Below are 19,892 nucleotides of genomic sequence, written 5' to 3' on the forward strand. Positions count from 1 at the left end.
GAGTCAGCAGGTCTTGTACTCACCCTGGAGTCTGAAATCACATAACTTCTATTATCTTCAGGGTTAAGAAGTAGAAATAAGGAGAGAAACCAACAGCTGATTATCGCTTAACAGAAAGAATATATTAAGCCTATATATGTATATATAAATAAAATTCAGTGGAATTGTGGAAATCTTAAGCAGTATAACAGATCCTTAAAGAAAGAAGTAGAGCACACAGATCTTTTAGGATTTATGTTAGTATTTTCTAAAAGCACATCTAAGAAGCCCACCTGTATTGACAAGCCAGAAAAGGAACCTCAGATTGTCTTTGAAGCTCACATGTCCATTCTAGTGCTTCCAGCTGTGAGGGAAGCTGTGTGGCTGGTGGATAGCAGGGAGATAGGGCAGCCCCCACTGCTGCACCACTGGCTTTGCCTCTGCTCCCTCCATTCAGACAAACTGTAGGTGAGGAAGGATATGGCTGCCATCTCTTCCATCTACTGGTATTTCCATTAATGCTGGCCAGTTTATACTGGTTTTGCTATTCAGCTAGGGTCTTTCTTTACATTCTTTCCTCTATGATGGGAATTGATGGGAATTTTTTCAGCATTAAATTTTTTCCATAAATATTTTGCTTCTCCAATTAAAAAAAAAAATGCATTGATATTATTATCCTGGTCTGGTCTGGTAAAAATTTTTCTTCTGCTGGTTCTGTGATCTGAGACAAGACAAAGAAGGGAAGGGGAGACTTTGATGCAACCAGTTCACCATGAAGGACATGAATGCAGCTGAGAGAGGCAAGCCTCAGCTGACTAAGGCTCAGTGCACTGGCTTCTCCCCAGTGAATATATCACTATGGGTCTTTCTTCAAAAATGAACTTTGGAGCCTAAATCACTCTGGAAACATGTTCAAAAATTACCCTGGAAACATTTACAACATCACCAGTAAAACTGCGGGGAAAACTTTTCTAAATCAATGTCTTATGCATTTGTGCCACCTAGTGAACAAAGCCCAGTTGAAGTGCTTTTGTGAGAGGGAAGACAGGACCTTGGCGTCCTCAGAAATGTTTGCTGGCTCTGAAGTGTGCTTTGGTGGCTCACTGGGTTAACTGTCTTTGCCCATCACTGTTGGGCTGCCAGTTCCAAACCCTGGAAGGACAGCAAATTAATGTGACCTGACAAACCAGAGCCACAAAAAGCTCTTCTGTATCACAGAGGAAAAAAATAATCAAATAGCTGAAACTCACTCTCATCCTCTCACAGTCCCATAAGTGACATTAGCAGTCAGTGTGTGCAACAGAGTAATGACCAACTCAGAGTCATTCTGGGTTCAGATCTATAGAGTGTAACACCTAAATTTAAACAACTGCTGCCTGCTATTCTGGAAGGGGAACCTTAATATTATTCAAATTAATATCCACTTGGACTGTAAAAACCATATTGGTATTATCTTGGGACACAGTTTCCTATATAGCTCATTGCTATTTTGGGACTATAATACATTATGAAGACATAGCATTATTCATAGTAATAGCAGCCTTGAGGCCCCAGCCAAAAACAGGGAAACTTGAGCATAGCTATGATTTACAGCCTAATCCAATAAGAGGGGAAAAGGAGAAATCCTCATTTTACAGATGAGAGTGATGAAGTTACATAGGCAGGACATGTTTATGCCATATATTTAAGGCCAAACCCAGGGTCTGGTGATGATAATGAGCTAGAGTCCAGGTGTACACAGGGTACTGTGTGCATGTCTCAGAGGTTCCCTTGTCTCTGGTGTCATGCTGCTGCATGTTTTCCAGGACTGCTCAGAGAAGGGGCTAAGGAGGCTTGCAGGGATTCAAAGCCTAAATAAGTCTCCTAAAATGTTAGTTGATTTTGGTTTTGTTGTAATTTAAAGCTTTAGCTGTGGACCTTGTTTCCAGATTCCAGGCCAAAATACCTAACCAGGTGTTGTTTCAGTACTCTGCTTTGAGCAAGTACCTATATTAAACAAAACTAATCAGATCCTGTGAAAGTTACTTTGTTAATCAGTATTTCAAATGTAGCAACTATCCAAGCACTGACTTTCCTTGCAGAGAAATAAACACAGTTGCAGTACAAACGACAGCTCCACATGCTATAAAATAGTGCCATCTAGTGCATACTGGATGCTAAATTAAACAACTTTTTTCCTAGAGGGAAAACATCCTGTAAACAACTACTGAACACATATTCAACACAAAATTTCAGATTTCAATTGTCTGTAAAAGTTAGGTCTGGAGTATACAAATGTCTTGGGTTGAAAAATGTAACCAAAAATGTATATTCTATTTTCATCTGTTGAAACCTGCTGGGAGACATTGTTCTTCTCTCCTCCTGCACCCATCCTCCTCCAAGGGACATCACCTGTGAATGGGCCATTTTAGGCCTCTCACATGACTGATAATGTTACTTCATTCCATTTTGAGATGCTCCACTCAGTGGGAGGAGCCAAGGCCTTTCCTCCGCCATAAAACCAGCAATCCCAAACACTAATTCAGCCAGTTTTCCACAGAATCCTTGGAGGAAGGCCGAGCCCATCTCACCAGCACTGGACCTTTTTTTTACAGGATCATCTCTACTTCACAGAACAACATCTGTTACTCCAGGAAGACTTGGAGGTTTGGACTGCTTCCAACACACGGACAACAGGGTGTCAGGTTGTATCTCTGACTCTGTCAGGGGTTTCTAGGACTTCTGTTTGTTTGCTTGTTTCTTTGTACTAGTGCATTTGTATTTTTTTATATTCCTGGAAGGAACTGTTATTCCTATTCCCATATTTTTTACCTGAAAGCTCCTAATTGCAAAACTGTAATAATTTGGAGGGAGCGGGGTTTTTACATTCTCCATTCCGAGGGAAACTCCAGTTTCCCCTGACAGATACCTGTCTTTCCAAACCAAGACAACAAATTAATTCTATCTGTTCAACTTTTGAGTCCTCTCATTAAATGGTTATGCAGAGAAAACCTTTTCCTTACGAGTAATTCATAGCCATCCCTGAAATTAGGCGTGTATTTATTGCAGCAGGATTGGTTTCACAGCCTGTGTACCAAATTCTCCTAAGGAAGGGTAAAGCAATTAAAGAAGAATCACTAGTGAGTCTCAAGTAATGAGATTTGATTGCTCATTAAAACCTTCTGATAAGGCATTTATAAGAGCTAAACAGCCAAATTTACAAACCACTGTTTTGCTTCTGGGAGCAACATTGCAATTAATTCAGAAAAGCTAAAGATGCTGCTTGCAGAACAGAAGAGAATAAAAATAAAACCTGCCAGAGCAGCACCAGATGATCCTCAACACATGTACAAGAAAGCTTATACTGGAGAATCCAGTGGAGCACTTTTCCAAATTTTCCACATCTCTGCCATGATAGGACAAGAGCTATGCAAGGCAAAGGAGATGGTGTGTTCTAAGAGTTTCACATGTAGGAGTCTAGTGCATTGCAAAATTAAACTGCTCTTTAGGTTGGACAACAGCCAAGCTCCTGCCCATAGTACAAGACCGTGTGTGACAGTTACCAAAAAGGATGTGTCCATGCCTCCATAGCCCTGTCACAGAAGAGTCATTCTTCCTAGTGCCCATAGGAAGCTTCCTGCACCTCCCTGCTCTGGGATGCCTCATCAGACCCTTCAGGACATCAGTTTCCACTGTAATTTAAAAGGTGCTGGATGCCCTATAAGGAAATAGAACCAATGCAAAATGAAGAAAATACAAAGCTTGTCACTGAAAATCCTTGTTAAAGGCTGTATTATTTTTGGTCCCAGATATACATCAATATCCTCAGCCACACTTGTCTGAGATGTGATTTCAGCAATTTTCATCTGGTGTATTTGTCTTGCCAGAGGTATTACTATGCTAGAAGTGTACAGGACGTAACACTGATAATTTAATAGGCAGAAGTCTCCCTCTGAACCTGCAGTGATCCAGCTTATCCACATCCACAGGAAAGACGCTGGTACCACTGGAAGTCTCTGCCACAGCACAAGGTGCTATAGTCTTGACTGTCTGCCCTGATTTAAGGGTTCTGGGGCTGTTTCAGCAAGATCAGAAATGTCAGCTCAGGTGTCTTGGATTAAGTCCAAGTACATAATTACATTCTTCCTGTCTACATTTCCCATTTGCTTTTTGTTGGATAAACTATTTCTCCTGCTGCAGTCTAAATTGTGTTTTGCTGCTCTGTATGCTAAAAAGCTGCCATATTCCACCCCAAAGTTGGATGTATTTAAAGGATGGATTAACTGTTCTTTATGTATGCAGTTTGGAACTGGATTGCAAGACCCATTGTGTGTTCTAGGATCACTGTTATTTAAAATAGTGGTTTACCACTGGTATCTTCCCCTTATACTCAAGCCTCAAAAGAAGCATATGATAAATAAACCACTGCAGAGAGTGGGTTAATATCCACAATGAGCCAAAATCAGTGTTTGGGTTTGAATCTGACTGCTGTGATGTTTTTCTGGAGGGGGTTGGGAGGGAAATGGCCTCTTCAGAATTAAGGAAAAAATAATCCACTTACATCATAGAAAGTTGGAATCACATCAAAGTCTGTGAAAGCTCAGAAATTGGCAGCTTGAGATCCACTAAGAACTGAAATGAATTTATACCTTTTTTTTTAATAAAGCTGGAACAATGATTCAAACAACTTAATCCTTTAGCAATTTCACAACCTTTTGTTATTTCGCAGAAGTGCCTCTCTTGTCTTGGTGTGTCAAATCACTCATTTAAGTCGTTTGCATATTTAGGACCAAATTGTGCTCTCATAAGTGCTTGATACTGCTGAGTTCAATGCAGTTGGGAGAGCTGCAGAGCTTGGCCTCTGGCCTTGACACAGAGGGGATGCCAAAGTGGGGCAGCACAGCCTGAGAACAGCACACAGCTCTGTTCTCTGCATAGTATGTTCTACTGGAACCTTTCAGAGAAAGTCAATAAGCCCTTACTTTTAAAATGGGAGTAGCACCAACCTAGCTCCCAGGAGAGCTGAAAAAGCTTAAGCACATCCATGTGACATAGCCACATAGCCTGTCTGGTATCAATAGGCCACCACAGGCTCACTGGCCTTTCTGAATCAAAGCATATATATATGCATGACCTCTTCAGCCCAAAACTGTCAGTAGAGCATCATTTAGATGCAGGATAACTGATGATATGTAGCATCTGAGCTGAAGTGTAGGGCATGGTCTCTTTGGTACCAGAATAAATGTTTTGGCTGGACCTGTGGTGCATAAAATGTCTATGCCAAGCCCCAGATGGGGAAAGGGCACTAAGGCACAGGTCTAGGAACCCTTCAACCCAAGAGGAGAGCAAATGCATGGCATCCCCTCTCCCAGCTTTCACCTCTACACAGAGTATTAATAAACCAGATGTGATCCCAGTCTATTCCCCTTTTGAAGGTACCTCAGTGGATAGCCAAGAAGCTAAAACTCATGAGAGGAAGAAGGAGCCTGATCCTGTAAGCAGTTGAGGTGCTCAGCTGCTCACCTGGGCTGTTTCCTCCTTTTACAGGCCTGTTAAGGTGTTGCTTTTTCCACTAGAGATAAAGAAAGGAAATAACCCAGGCAGTCCCAAATAATCCCTTTCAGATAGAAAGTTTGACCACCACTTCAGATGCTGGCTTCAAGCTCTTAACTTCAGGCCTGACACAGCCAGGGCTGCTCCTGCTAGCACCAGTGTGCTTGCTGGAGTAAACACCACGCTTTCCCTGAAACCATGGGATGAAGCTTTACGCATACAAGCACACACATGCCTGTGTTGGTTTTCTGCAATGCTAATCTACTACGGTGGCTCTGGGAGGGGGCCAGAGCACACAGCACCTCGGGGAGTGACACTTCCCCCCCAGAGCTCTGATCCTCTCAGCTGCTGCTTCTCAGGGCACAGAGATGACACAGAGGCCAGACAGGTCTGGGGGTGAGGTTGAGGTGGTTTATTGAAGATGCCCAAGACCCTGAGCAGGGGTCAGGCAGTGGGTTTTATGAGGGGGTGGTGCAGAACAGACAACCCATGAGGGCACAGCTAGGGAGGGGTCCAAGGCAGGGTTTACATCTTACAAACTTATCAAGGGGGGAACAGGGGAGGGGAATGATACACAGGGACAAATAGGGCATCAAGTAACTAAAGATTGATAGGGAAAGGTTCTGGGGAGAGGGATAGGAATACAGGGGATTGACCTTTGGAAAAGGAGGAGGTTAGGGAGAAGATAGGCATCTGGGGAGCCAATAGGAGAGTCTCTAAGGAGTGGCTAGCTAATAAGTGAAAGGGATTGACATCTAACCGATTGAACAGCAATTAGGGTACAAGTCAAAATATAATTCAGCTGGTACAAATAAACGCAGGCACCATTATAGGGAATGAGGGATGATATGCTTAGGGAAGGCATACAGCAAATCCTAAAGCATAACCATAATTTCAAGCAAACCCCTTATGATTGCTAACTCACACATAAAACAGAAGGCTAGCCAAGAACCTAAAGCAAAAGCACACTGCAACATTAATCCTGTTTGATCTGTGCACGTTCTTGGTGTAAATTAACTTTTGAACGTTTCCTCTGTTGACAGCCACCTTCACCAACCAGCAGTGTCCTGCTACCCCCCTGCAAGACATCAGGACTCCTGTGCTTCAAAAGTCACACCTTTGATCAAGGGGACTGCATCACTTTGAGAGCCAAGGAAGGGGGTAGATAGATAACATCCCAAGCAGCTCTTCTAGAGCTGGGTGAGAGACTGTTCACAGCTTCCACTGAGAATCATGGCAATACATGGAAGATCAACATCTGTGGAAGGCCATGCCCCTAGGCACTCACCTGCTCCTGATAAGCATCCTAGTAGATGGTGAAATAGATTAGAAACTTGCCAAGATCTCACAAGAGCTCTTGCTAATGCACTTTCTGGTTTTAATACATAGTTCTACCCCAGAGAACCTGGTTCTCCTAAATCTCTCAATTGAGAAGCATTAATCTCCAGGCAGTTTGGTCATTCTTGTCCAGGAAGTACTTAGAGGAAAAGCTGAAATGGGTAACGTTTTGTTTTTCTTCTACCAATGTTTCAAAGCAATAAATCACGTTAGCCTCCTCCAGTTTTTGATTCAAGGTCCTAGTCTGGCTGACACAAATACAGACAGTAATTATCCCACAGCAATGTCAAGTGAGGGTGCTTTACAAGCACGATAATTACAGCAGTTAATTATTTGCCCAGTGTCACAGGTATGCCTAGCAATACATCAGTTCAGACAAGACCCTACCCCAAGGACCTTACAGGCCAGTCTGGAGAGACATAATTAAAGAATGGCCCATGGAAATAGGAGCAGAAGCGGTTCGAATTTGAGCTCGTCTCCTGTTTTGTCTGTGGGACGGGCCGGCCCCTGTCAGTGGCTCCTGTTGCCTGACTTGTTTCCAGCAGGGTCTCCCCGTTCCTGAGGCTCTGCCGCCCTCCCGCGGCTGCTCGGGCTCGTCCTGCCAGGCTCGGCAGAGCTTCCAGCCCACGCTTGTCTTTGAGGATGGCATCTCGTGTCTGTGTGCATCTGGCACCCTGCAGCCCCCGAGATCAGTACTCTGCAAGCTGAGGTAAAACATCTCCTTTTCTCTGTTTCAGAAAACGAAATTTTTTCCCTCCAGAAAACATTTTACTGCCTTGTCCTTCAGAGTATAAGGTGCTCATAGGATCATCAATTATCCTGAGCTGGAAGAGATCCACAAGGACCACTGAAGACCACCTCTCAACACTGTCCAAATGCTCCATGAACTCTGTCAGGCTGTGAGCATTTCCAGTGCCAAACACCTCTCTGGGTGAAGAAGCTTCTCCTAATCTCAACCTCCCCTGACACAGCTCCAGACCATTTTCTCAGGTCCTGTACCGTGACATTGCCTATAAAGCTGAGGACTGTCAGGACCCGCTCGCAGGCATCAATGGATATCTGGATGAAGTCATTGTGCTTCCCCCTGGGCAATGGAATCCAGCCATTAGGATAGAGCTGCCCAAGTCTCTCCCTTCTTCAGATAAGAGGTAAGAGCAGGAAAAGGGCTCTGTGCCAAAAGACAGTGGGCATGAGGTGCAGAAAGGAGATGGAAGGACCACTGTTTTGGTTGTGCCAGGTGTATGGAGTGACCTGTCTGTCACCATTTAGAAAGTCCTGGAGATATTCTGAGGTCCACCTCACAGCATTGTCCAAATGCTCCATGAACTCCGTCAGGCTGTGAGCATTCCCAGTGCCCAACCACTCTCTGGGTGAAGAAGCTTTTCCAATGTTTTATCTCTACCTCCCCTGACACAGCTTGTCCAAGGATGACTTTATGATGCTTGTATCCCCAGTTGTCTCATCTGTCTGTGCTGTATATTGAGCTCTGTGCCTTTAAGACTGGCTCTGAGAGCAAAGCAGGGAACCAAGAAGCACCAAATTTGTTTTGAAAACAGCTCTCCTCCTGCACATCCCTCTCTCTGGACTGTGTTCTTCTGAAGCAGAGACCGGCACCTGTGACAGATCTGGTTTTGCTTTTTAGTTAGTTTTAGCTAGCCAGGGCAGAGAAGTTCTCTGGACTGGGTTTTTTGCTTTTTCTTGAGACTCTTTGAATCTGCTCCAGACTGAAAACCAGAGAAGCACCAAGGGCTCCCACCTGTGGCCCACTGGGCCTGGACCTCCAGAGGGACTGGGACTGATAAAGAACTGAGTGAGCTGAGCCACCCACGGCAAAGACTTTCTCAGGTTTACCATCTCTGTTTGGAGCAGCGAGAAGTTTTATTGTTTCATATTATTCATTCCTTATGCTTGTAGGCATTTTGTAGTTAAATAATTAGGTTTTTTCCACTTTTTTCCAAGGAAGTTCTTTTCCTGGACCAGCTGGGGGGAGGGGCCTTTTGGGTTTGCTTTCCAGAGAGGCCCTATTCAGAGGTTTCCTCCCAAATTTGCCCAAAACCAGGACACAGCTCCAGACCATTTTCTCAGGTCCTGTACTGTGACATTGCCTATAAAGCTGAGGACTGTCAGGACCTGCTCGCAGGCATCAATGGATATCTGGATGAAGTCACTGTGCTCCCCCCTGGGCAATGGAATCCAGCCATTAGGATAGAGCTGCCCAAGTCTCTCCCTTCTTCAGATAAGAGGTAAGAGCAGGAAAGGGGCTCTGTGCCAGAAGACAGTGGGCATGAGGTGCAGAAAGGGGATGGGAAGAGCCGGAGTTCTGGTTCTGCCAGGTGTATGGAGTGACATGCATCTGCCTGTCACTATTTAGAAAGTTCTGGAGATATTTTGAGGCCTTCCTTAGTATCTGGAGGGAGGATGTTCCTCTAAGTCTGTAGCTTTTGAGGTGATGTTGTAAGGCACACAATAACATAGCTGGTAGTTAAGCCAGGCTCTCCAGGGTTCTTCTTGGTCCTCTTGATATGCTGTATGCTTGCCTAGGGAAAAGATGTACTCTGGTGGGGAAAACCTGCAGATGAGCAGAGACACTCTCCACGATGGGGAGCATGACTGTGGCAGCCATGGCAACTGTGAGGAGTTGCAGTGAACAAGCAGGTCAGTGACACCTCTGCAATGCTTCCCTTGCCAAAAACATTCCTACCCCAATGGACTGGCTGTACAGGCTGAGGTGTGACCCCAAAATGTGTCCTGGGGGCTTTTCATGCCCAGATTGAGGCTGGCTGAAAGGGTTACAAACACTCGGCTTCAGCAAATTGCAAAATGTCATGAATCAGATGCTCATTAAATGATAAAGAGCCATTAAAACCTACCTACATCCAGAGGTACACAGATTGTGAAGAAATTGGGTCCAGATGATGACAGTGTGGGGTCAATAATACATATTGACACAGCGACAAACCAGCAGCCACAGCAGCACCATGAACTTCTGGAGCTCTTAGATACATCCCAATCCAACCTGGAACCTAAGGCAGAAAAGAAACTCTCACAGCCTCGGTCACTCACTACTGAAAGGCTCCTCTGAACCCACACAATCATCCTTGGGTGAGCTGAACCAGAATGTCCTCCCGCATCTGTCTGACTGTATCCTTTGATCATATACTTAGTTATAAATGCCAGCAACCTCTTTTCAAAGAGCTAACTCAGAAAAACAGAAAAACTGCATGAGTGAAGATCCAAAGCAGCCCTCAGCAACTGAAAAAAAAAAAGACTTTGAAGGACTTGGGTCTTCTTAAGGAAATATGAAATAGCAGCAAGAAAAGCCACAGATTTAGTATTTTGCCAGGGCAATGTTCCCAGCTTCCCATAAGCACCCCAACAAAATTTTTATAGCACCACAGATAATTCTTGTTTGCATTTCCATGAAATAAACAAATGAAATAAACAAATTTACACAGTTTTACAAAGAACCAACAGGCCCTTCATCCATGCATGTGACAGCTCATAAATCTGGGCTATCCTACTCACACAGCTCAAAGGAAGAGATTAGGGATGTCCCAGCCAGCTGAACAGCAAATTTTTATTGCATAAGAAAATTGTGGTGATGTAAATATTGTTGGGTTGCCAAGGAAATTGCAAAAAACTTCACACCCTCCATAAACGTGTACACATCTTTAGACAAAGACATCTCTATGGCTTTGGAACAGAATGTGAGAGACATTGAGCCTTAAAATATGCTTGAAAATATACACTGTGATATTGGAAAATCCAGATAATCCATTAACCTTTTACATGTGTATGTATACACACAGTCATATGTGGACAAAATACTTTAAGTTTTTATTTCCATTTTTACTGAAGTATGTTTTAAATATACTTTTAATAAAATTAAAAGAAAAATCACATCACATATACAAGTCATGGAAAAATAAAAGCATGAAGAAGATACAAACTGTTCCAAAGCCAACAAAAATGTGAAGAAATATTTTACTTGATCAGAAAAAAATCCCATAGGAAATGTCTCACTTCCAAAACAACTCCATCCATTTGTTTTACTTTTATTTTCTTCTACTCCCTCACCTCAAAACTGTGAAGAAATACTTTTTAGATATACACACACACTCTTACTGTACTCCTGAGTTCTCCAAACCCCAACTGAAGAACCACAAGTAAATTTTTTTCCAGTTTCTACAGAAGATTCCCACAGTCATCACCCACCCATTAACAATCAATTACTTTTTCTCCCTCTCTTTTCAATTTGCACCACAGAATGCCATGCTTAACATTCAAAATTTATCCCTCATTGCTCAAGTCAAATTTCTATGTTTCTTTACCTACAGCACAGACAACAAGGCTCGTGACACTTGTTCTCCAGTACACAAACAGGGTAGATTATGCAATGCATCTCTCAGCTTACACTGGCACAATACGAATAAAGATGCTACACACCTCCTGACAAATGCAAACCCTAAGTCTGTTTCTACAATGACTCCTTTGCAGCTCTTTGTGTAGTGTATGGGCATTATTAGAAAGGGCAGAATAACATCACTCAGCTGCAATGTGGATGAACCCAAAGAACTGAAGATATAGAAGTCAGGAAATCATGCCCAGTTTCCCATGCTAACATCAAGAAAAAAAATCAATCTTTAATTTTACGTTTGTCACAACTGCACTCACCTGTCCTATAAAAATACCCAAAAGATCACAGTTTCCTGAAGTCTACTCAATCCAGTCATATTTCTGGGGAAAGTTATTTTAACAAATGAGTTGGCAATTAACTTCTTTCCCCATTAAAATATCTTTATGCATCTCTTGGAAGGTCTGAACCTCAAGTTGTCATGCAGAGTAACACCATGCTACAGACACAAGATCAGCAATGATCTGGATGTCTGTATTATCTTACCATGTAACCAAAGAACAGTGTAAACATACCTGGCAAACCAATATGATCATTTTTGTAACAAATAATTAGTTTTCTTGGTCTGCATTAGTATTTGAAGGATGCAGGTAATAAAAAACAGAAGAAATAAATACATATGCCCCATAATTGAACTTTTCCCAGCACTCCTAAGCTTACAGACAGTTGGAACTCCTTGGAAAATACACTGAAGACAAACCAATTCCAATATGAAATAAAATTTCAACCATGTAAATTTTTCTAAAAAATAGAAATTTCCAGTATCTCTTTTTCTATGTTCCTGTATTTTTTTTCTTAAAGAAAAAAAAAAGCCTGCCTATAAGAAGCAAAGCAATTAACCATTTTTTTCTCCTTTCTCACTCCATTTTCCCTTGGAGCTCCAGAGGACAGCTACTTAGATAGGTGCCAAATATAAAGCACCTCCAGAAGTCAAGGCCATTATGGTCTTAGAAAAAATTCTGTGCCCTCCTAAAACACCAGGTAAGGCTTCCCTTCAGACAAGCTGCTGAACATCTGGAAGACTCAGCATTGTTCTCAAAGTTTTTTGACAAACCCATGCTGCGGAGAATTGCAAAGTACCTTAAAACCACTGCTGAGGTATCACCCCAGCAATGAGATCAGTATCATCTCATGACTCACCAAACTTAGCATTTCTCAAAATAAAAAGCCATGCAAAATCTTAAATATTTTACCATACCTACATTTCATGACTGCATCTCTAGAAGAAAACCACTGAAAAAAAAATCACAGTTGCTACAGAAATATTTAGAAGTGTAACTTCTAAACAATGTTCCTTATTCAAGACTGCTTACATTCCTTGGAGGCTTCTAGCTGAGAAATTAAGCTAACTTATCAACATCTGACAGAGGATGTACAACTGACACCAAAGAAGGCTTCAAGCATCAGAACCTTATTATCTAAAAGTCTCTCATACCTTCTCTATGTAGCCTTCCATGGGCAGCTCCACACAGCTCTGGCTCTTTCTCTCCTTCTTCTCTCTTCCTTCTGTAGTTTCAGCTTGCTCCTTCCTGTCCCTAGCACAGCCACCTAACCCTGTCTGTCCCTTGTATGACATCTTACCCTTCTGTCCCTTGCACAGCCTCCTGTCCCTCCCTGCTCACAGCACGGCCAGCAGACTCCAGTGCTGCTCTCCCACCGAACTCACTCTTTTATCACACCCACAGCTGTGAGGGCCAGGTTGTTTCCACTCTTTGGTAATTAATACAGCTGTAATACATTGGGGGCAAGATTGCCTTCAGCACCATCTCTGTCTTCTCATAAACATGAAACTAAATAAGTAGCAGATTGTTCATGAAAAGCTTTTAGGACAGATTTTTTTCTTTTTAATTTCCATGCTGAATCTGAGGCAGTTGTGTTCACATCTGTCCTTCAAACATCCACATTGGAAATATGGAGGTATCAGTAAGTCAGTTAATATTTGATGTTTCTCCCCAAAATAAGTAAAGAACATACAGTGCAATTTGGGTAGCACAAAACTTTTCAGAGTTTGAAAGGCAACACAGACATAAAGCTCTTTCCAAGGAAACTATTTGCAATGACCTCAAACAAATATTAAATGAAAGAAAGCAGATTGTCCAACAAAAGCACAACTAACTTTGTTGTAAAAGTCTATTCATACCAATCACATCCAAGCACATGCATAAAAAGACCTCACATGATCCAGGGTCTGCTTTGCAAATAATATTCAGTATTGCTAACACAATTGTATTTAGACTGTACCCCCCCACAGGTAAGCAGTTAGCACCATAAATACCCAAATGCCCTTCAACTTACAGAGTTACGTGTCTGCAGCTTAAATGCTTAAGTGTCCTGGGAATGCTCTCCACTTTTCTCTCAAAGCACAAGTGCAGAGAATATCAGTCTCCATGGATAATAGGTGAAGAGCTACAATGTTGAGAGTTCACAACTTTCCTGAGCTCTTAAGAATACAAGTTAGAAAGTTTTAGAATGTTTCAAGACAGACAACTGGAGCCATGTGAATTTGGCACTTTCTTGGGCGCAGTCCTAAAATTCAGGAGAGGAAGCATTCTTTGTAGCTCTGTCTCCTTTATGAACATCTGCCCAATCATGGTTGAAAAGAGACATCCAAATACACTCCAGCTTTTCAGTTGGGTTGCAGAATGTTCTCTGCCAAAAATGAAAAGGACATTGTTGCAAGCTGGGCTGCTTTTGGCTGTGGGGATTATCTTCTATCATTTGTATGTCAGAACCATCTCTCAAAAACTGAATACTAAAAATGTAAACATTCACAGTGGGCAGCTGTTCTGAATGTGGAGAACATCAGCTTCTGTTGCACAGTGGTTAACTGTTTGCTGAAGTTTTTCATACAGAAAGAATCCAGTTGGTGTTTTTTGCAGAGTCTATTGATTTCTGTGGCCATCACTTCTTCGAGCACAAACACTCCATGCCATAGTGGTATCCTGTGAGTAGCTCTTGAAGCTGCTCTCAGGAGCTACTAGCCTTTACTTTGAAAGCAGAAATAGTTTTTTATCACTGAGTGCTCCCAGTCTGATATGGAATCACAAAAGCAAGTTTGGAAGCTATTCTTGGTTTTTCCTAGTAGACCAAACATTCTTTTTGACACATCAGGACTTGAAGAATTCTGTATGACCAAAGCAGTATGCTGAGCAAGTGAAAGCCCTAATCAAGCCACTCCAGTCTCACAGATTGAAGTTCTCTTTGATGGAACACAGTTTCTTTTTTTGTGTACTCTTTCTTTAACGGCAAGATATCTTTTTATTCTTCTGAAGGGATGAACTTGTAACTCCAGGATATTGGGATATTGGCCAGAACTACTCTTGAGGTACAGAGGAGACAACTCAGACACTCAGCAGACCCTTGAATATGAAGACACACACTGTCTTTCAGGAGTCAGAAAAGAGCCACAACTTAGTGGACTGAGACTAGGAATAGTCCCAATGAGTACACTCCCTCTGGTTACAGTTTATTATATAAATCTAGTAGTGAAATAATAAAAGGCATATTCTGACAACTTATGCAAATTGCCTCCAAAACACAGACTACAACATGTTGACTCCTCATCCAATTACTCTATATGTTTAGTAGCTCTGGAAAAATATAGACTGATAAGATCTTTACAAACACATTCCCTTAAGAAAATTATTTTGAAACACTGAATTTTAATAAATGGAATAATGCTTTTCTCCAGCGCTCACCTAAGAAAGTACCCATGTATTCTCATAACACAGGCAAGCTCCCATCTTAAGTTCACTGCATTATGAGCTGCAATCTGTAATTAATCTTTCTTTTAAGGAGCATTCCTGTCTATATTAAAAGGGCTTTTCACAGCTTTCTTCTACCTCCTCTTTTGAATGTTAAACTTCAAATCCATTCACACTATGTTTAATCTTATGAGACCATGTTTTCTGAAACCCAGATCCTTCTCAGCCTTGGTCTCCAGAGGCCTCTCATTAACATCTCTCTTTCATGGAAGGTTTCATCCTCAGAAACAGACACTCTGTCAGTGGGGAAACAACAGGAGAATTCAGAGCAGGCATATCTCTGGGAATGGTTTTCCATCAGTCATCAGTCAATCTGCAGTGTGATGGATACTCATCCCTGCAAGCCTGATGGGCACAACAGGTAAGAGGATGTGGGAGTTTCTGGAGTCCACACCCCGGTGCCTGTTCTTGACAACGAGTTCACTGTCAGAGAAAGAAGTAAATATGTTACTCCTTTCACCCAGTCTCCTCTGCTATCATTTTTGGGTGTGATTACCTGAACACACATAAACCCTCGGAGAGTGAATTTCCTGTAGATGGAATTGAAATTGAGCACTTTAGTTAAAATAATGACAATTTCTAATCAAATTAATTTTAATTTTAAATGTATTTTACTTTATTCCTCCTGCTTCTTAAATGGTCACTATCCAAGTATGGCAAACTACAGTTGCGTCTGGAAAACAAGGGAACAAGAGGTTTCCATATACACAAACTGTGGAGTTTGACCACGATTATTCCATGTTTACTCTGTGTTTTAGTTCAAGGCAGCCAACATCACTATAGGTGATACTAATAAAATTGGCTTGGCTCAATCCCCACTTCTTCTGCAATAGAGTGAAGGCACCATTCTCCGTTTTTATGGCAACCAGTCCAGGACAAGGACAATGGAGCCTGCCAGAGGGTATTTCTCTGGCTGAGGCAGTCAGCACAGACTGTGCTGCACCTGCATTTCACTGCACCTTTTGCAGCAAGAATGACACAGTTTTGGCACTTCCTTTCTCACCCACTCTGACTGTGACTGCATTGGCTCCTGACCCAAGTGCACACAAGCTTCCTGCAGGAGCCCTGTTCCAGAGTGGTTCTGATTTGGGGAGAATGTTGGGGGAAAAAAGCTGCAGAGAGCAGGGAGGCAGTGTAATTTCAAAGAAGCTGTTGTTGTAAATGACTCAAACCTTGGGTGGGAAGGAGTAAATAAAATTTATTTAGAAACCATTAAAATTACAAAGCAAAGGGGGATAGCGCTGGGAGCACAGCGAGACTCTTTCTGCTCAACAGAGGCTCAGCTCACAAAATGGCATCTCCACTTTTTATATGTCTGAGGCTGCATCAGCCTCATTAAATTCATGAGCAGTCCTTATATGTCCTGGCACCTCCCACAGCCCATGCCTTGCCCATATATGTATACTTGGCTCCTCCTAGGGTCTGCAGCCTCTTCCTTATATCTAAAGTTGACTCCTCACAAGGCCTATCAGTCAGTCCTTCCGTGCCTTTCATTGTTGGAGCCTCTCTCATATCCTGATTGGCAGTACCATGTTACCCTGCCAGGCCTCCCAGCAACAGGTGTCCCCCACTCCCTGCCGCCCCTTACAAGGGGCAAGTACACACCCTCCTCCACATGTTTTTACAGCCCTGTCAGCCAGAGCTGCGAGGATGACCACAAAAAGGGAGGGGATGATTGAATGGAGAACAGAAAAGGGTTCAAAACCATACTGAAACAACAAAAGTACATGCCAAAAGAACTGTAAACCTTAACAGAACTTCTCCATACTTAATAACTCCGCTTCATTTGCATAAGCCAATCACTATACCTTATTCATAACCATGTGATGGCATGCTAGGTGTTTTCCTGTGAGATACTAGCAGGCAGTGACATGATACAGCTACTGCCTGGCCCAGGGCCTGCACAAGATAAGGGACCCAAAAAAAGCTGTAGCGAGCCTTCTTACAAGGTCAGCTACTGACAGGACAAGGGACAATGGCTTTACAGTGGCAGAGGGTAGCTGTGCATGGATATTGGGAAGGAGTTCTTGACTGTGATGATACTGAGGAACTGGTACAGGTTGACCCAAGCAGCTGTGGTTCTCCCATTCCTCAGAGTGTCCAAGGACAGCTTCTAGCCAGGATCTGAACTGCTGGATCTAGTGCAAACTATACTCTCCATACCCAAGGCAAGGGGGGCAGATCAAGATGATTTCCAAGCTCCCTTCCACCCCAAACCATTCTGTGGCTCACCCATTCGATGTTGCCCCTCCCCCCGTGGGCCCCAGTTGCCCAGGCCCCCACAGAGCCCAGAACACGGAACCCACCCCTCTGTGACATCAGCCCCAGGGCTGAGGGCACCACGGGCAGCGCGGCTGCTGCGGGCACTGCGGCTGTGGCTGCGCTGCTGCACGGAGCCCTCAGTGCTTGCTGCTGACACGTGCCTCTGGCAGCCATGAATCGGCTCGGCCTCCTCGTCCTGCTGACCGTGGCTGGACTGGCACTCGGGACATGGGACAACTGCGGGTAAGTGGCCCCAGGCCCTGGGAGGGAGCCATGGCAACACCTGGGGCCTTCCCTGGAGGGGACCTGCCTGTCCCCCATGGCTGGGCCACAGCTTCCCACCCGCCATGGGGAAGCCTCAGTTCCTTGGACAGACACACACCCCATGGCCTTCCCTGGCCTGCTGTGCTTGCCCTTGTGGGGAGGGCAGAGGGCAGAGCTTCAGCCTGAGCCACAGCAGGCCATGAGCAGCATGGAAATGACTTTCTCCTTGCAGAGGGACCTGCGGACTCCGAGCTCCACTACCTGCCTACCACCCCATGCCTTACTACTACGGCAACGTGGCTTATGACTATGACATGACACGCGTCGTGGGTGGTGTAGGTGCTGTGGAAGCATCCTGGCCCTGGATTGTCAGCATCCAGCATCCCGGAACAAGACTGGTTCATTGGTGTGGAGGGTCTCTCATCAGTGCAGAGTGGGTCCTCACAGCAGCCCACTGCTTCGACAAGTTTGAGTAAGGAGGAGCAGGGAATGGGGACATTCCCACAACTCCAGCAGATGCCCTGTCAGCAGCACCAGCTGCTACTCCCATCCCCTTTCCTCTCAGGCAGCCCAGCTGCCACACTGCTCAGGAGAAACCTGGGCTCCTGCCAAGGCTTCCTAGCAGCTTCCAGCTTGACATTCCCCTGCCTAATGTGCATGAGGGCACTCACACCAGCCAGAGCACTGCTCCCAATCTGCCTTGCCAAGCAACTGCTGGGCTGCTGTGGTAAATGGCTCTGCTCCCTCTCAGCTCTTTCTCCATCTCCTTTCCAGGAATGTCAGCATGATGTACGTGGTGATTGGAGCCACCCAGTTGAGTCAGCCAGGCCCTGGGGCCGTAGTGCGCAATATCAAGCAGGTGTTGATGCACCACTACTACAAGCAAATCGACTACAGCTACGATATTGCCCTGCTGCAATTGGACCATCCTATCCAGTGCAGCCCCTACATCCAGATAGCCTGTGTGGCTGACCCCACCCTAATTGTCTCAGAGTTCGACAACTGCTGGGTGGCTGGCTGGGGTGCCACCACTGCAAGATGTGAGTTCCAAGAGTGACTCCTGGGACAGCGAGGTGCACTGGGAAGAGGGTTTGGCCTTCCTCCCAACAGAGGCCAAAGCCAGGCTGTAGATTGTACCCCTCTGCTGAGATGGGCCTGATCCCTGCCTAGTCCCCAAAGACAAGGAGCAGGGACACAGTGCCCCAATGCCTGTGTAGAGGCAAAACCATGCCCTAGTAAAGGGATTCCCCTTAGACAGGGGAGAACTGGCGTGGTACTGCTGAGGGCTCATTCCTTTCTCTGTCCTCAGCTCAAGATTCAAGTGATCGCCTGCAGGAGGCCAAGGTCCAGTTCATCGATCTCCAGCTCTGCAACAGCAGTAGCTGGTATGCAGGGGAAATCCACCCGTACAACATTTGTGCTGGTTACCCACAGGGCACCATCGACACCTGCCAGGTAGGAGCGTGCCACGAACCCCTCAGCCCCCAGCAGCACCAGCAGCCCTGGCAGCACTGCCCCAACACCGCCCAGGGCCTGCTTTGCCCGGCCACTCAGTCGCCCTCCCTGCCCCAGCTGCCTTCCGACTGCTGTGGGGGCTTCCCACACACTCCCCATCCCCTCCTGCTTGCCCAGTGCCCCCCTTGTGCCAGAAAGCCCAGCTGGTGCTCTTGGCAGCACAGAGATACAGGTGCCAAGCATCCATCCTCTGCCCATCCAGGAGCCCTGTGCAGAGAAGACAGACAGAGCCCTACCCTACAGGACCCCAAGCCATTCACAGCCAAGCCTCTGCAGGCTCCAGGCCCTGAGCAGAGCCTTCCTCTGCCTGGAATACAGCTCAAGCAGGGGCTGTGAGAGGGGAGGAGACAGCCCCATTGCTGGTAGGGGCCACCAACATGGTCTTAATCCTCTGTGCTCCACTGCAGGGTGACAGCGGTGGTCCTCTCATGTGCCAGGATAAGAAAGCTGACTACTGGTGGGTTGTCGGATTAACCAGCTTTGGAAAAGGCTGCGCCAGACCGAACTACCCTGGAGTCTACACCTCCACTCAGCACTTCTATGACTGGATTTATTACAACATGCATACACACTACGCAGCTGAAAGTGCTTCCTGAGCAGCAGGACAGGCAGCATCCAGGGCAGGCTGCAGTGCACCACAACCATTTCCTGCTGGGCAAGGCCTGCTGATCCAAAGGCACCCTCAGTGTCAAAAGCCTGCTCTGTCCTGACCACGTTCTTCTCCTCTTTGCATGCAGACACTGCAGTTGATTTAGTTGTTGAAATAAAGTTACCTTTGTTCACAGGGAACCATCTTTTTAGTGCAATTCCCACTCCAGGGCAAG

The 19,892-nt window shown here is 44.8% G+C and overlaps 1 protein-coding gene across 1 annotated transcript; it reads left to right on the forward strand.

The window, feature by feature from the left end:
- Window positions 1-17,461: 17,461 nt before the first annotated feature.
- LOC134547632 (acrosin-like) lies at window positions 17,462-19,664 on the forward strand. The gene is made up of 5 exons (XM_063391778.1): window positions 17,462-17,532; window positions 17,786-18,025; window positions 18,328-18,593; window positions 18,863-19,008; window positions 19,476-19,664. The coding sequence occupies exons 1-5, from the start codon at window positions 17,462-17,464 to the stop codon at window positions 19,662-19,664; spliced, it is 912 nt and encodes a 303-aa protein (XP_063247848.1).
- Window positions 19,665-19,892: the final 228 nt, after the last annotated feature.

This window comes from Prinia subflava, chromosome 2, assembly GCF_021018805.1.
Source record: "Prinia subflava isolate CZ2003 ecotype Zambia chromosome 2, Cam_Psub_1.2, whole genome shotgun sequence".
Classification (NCBI taxonomy): domain Eukaryota; kingdom Metazoa; phylum Chordata; class Aves; order Passeriformes; family Cisticolidae; genus Prinia; species Prinia subflava.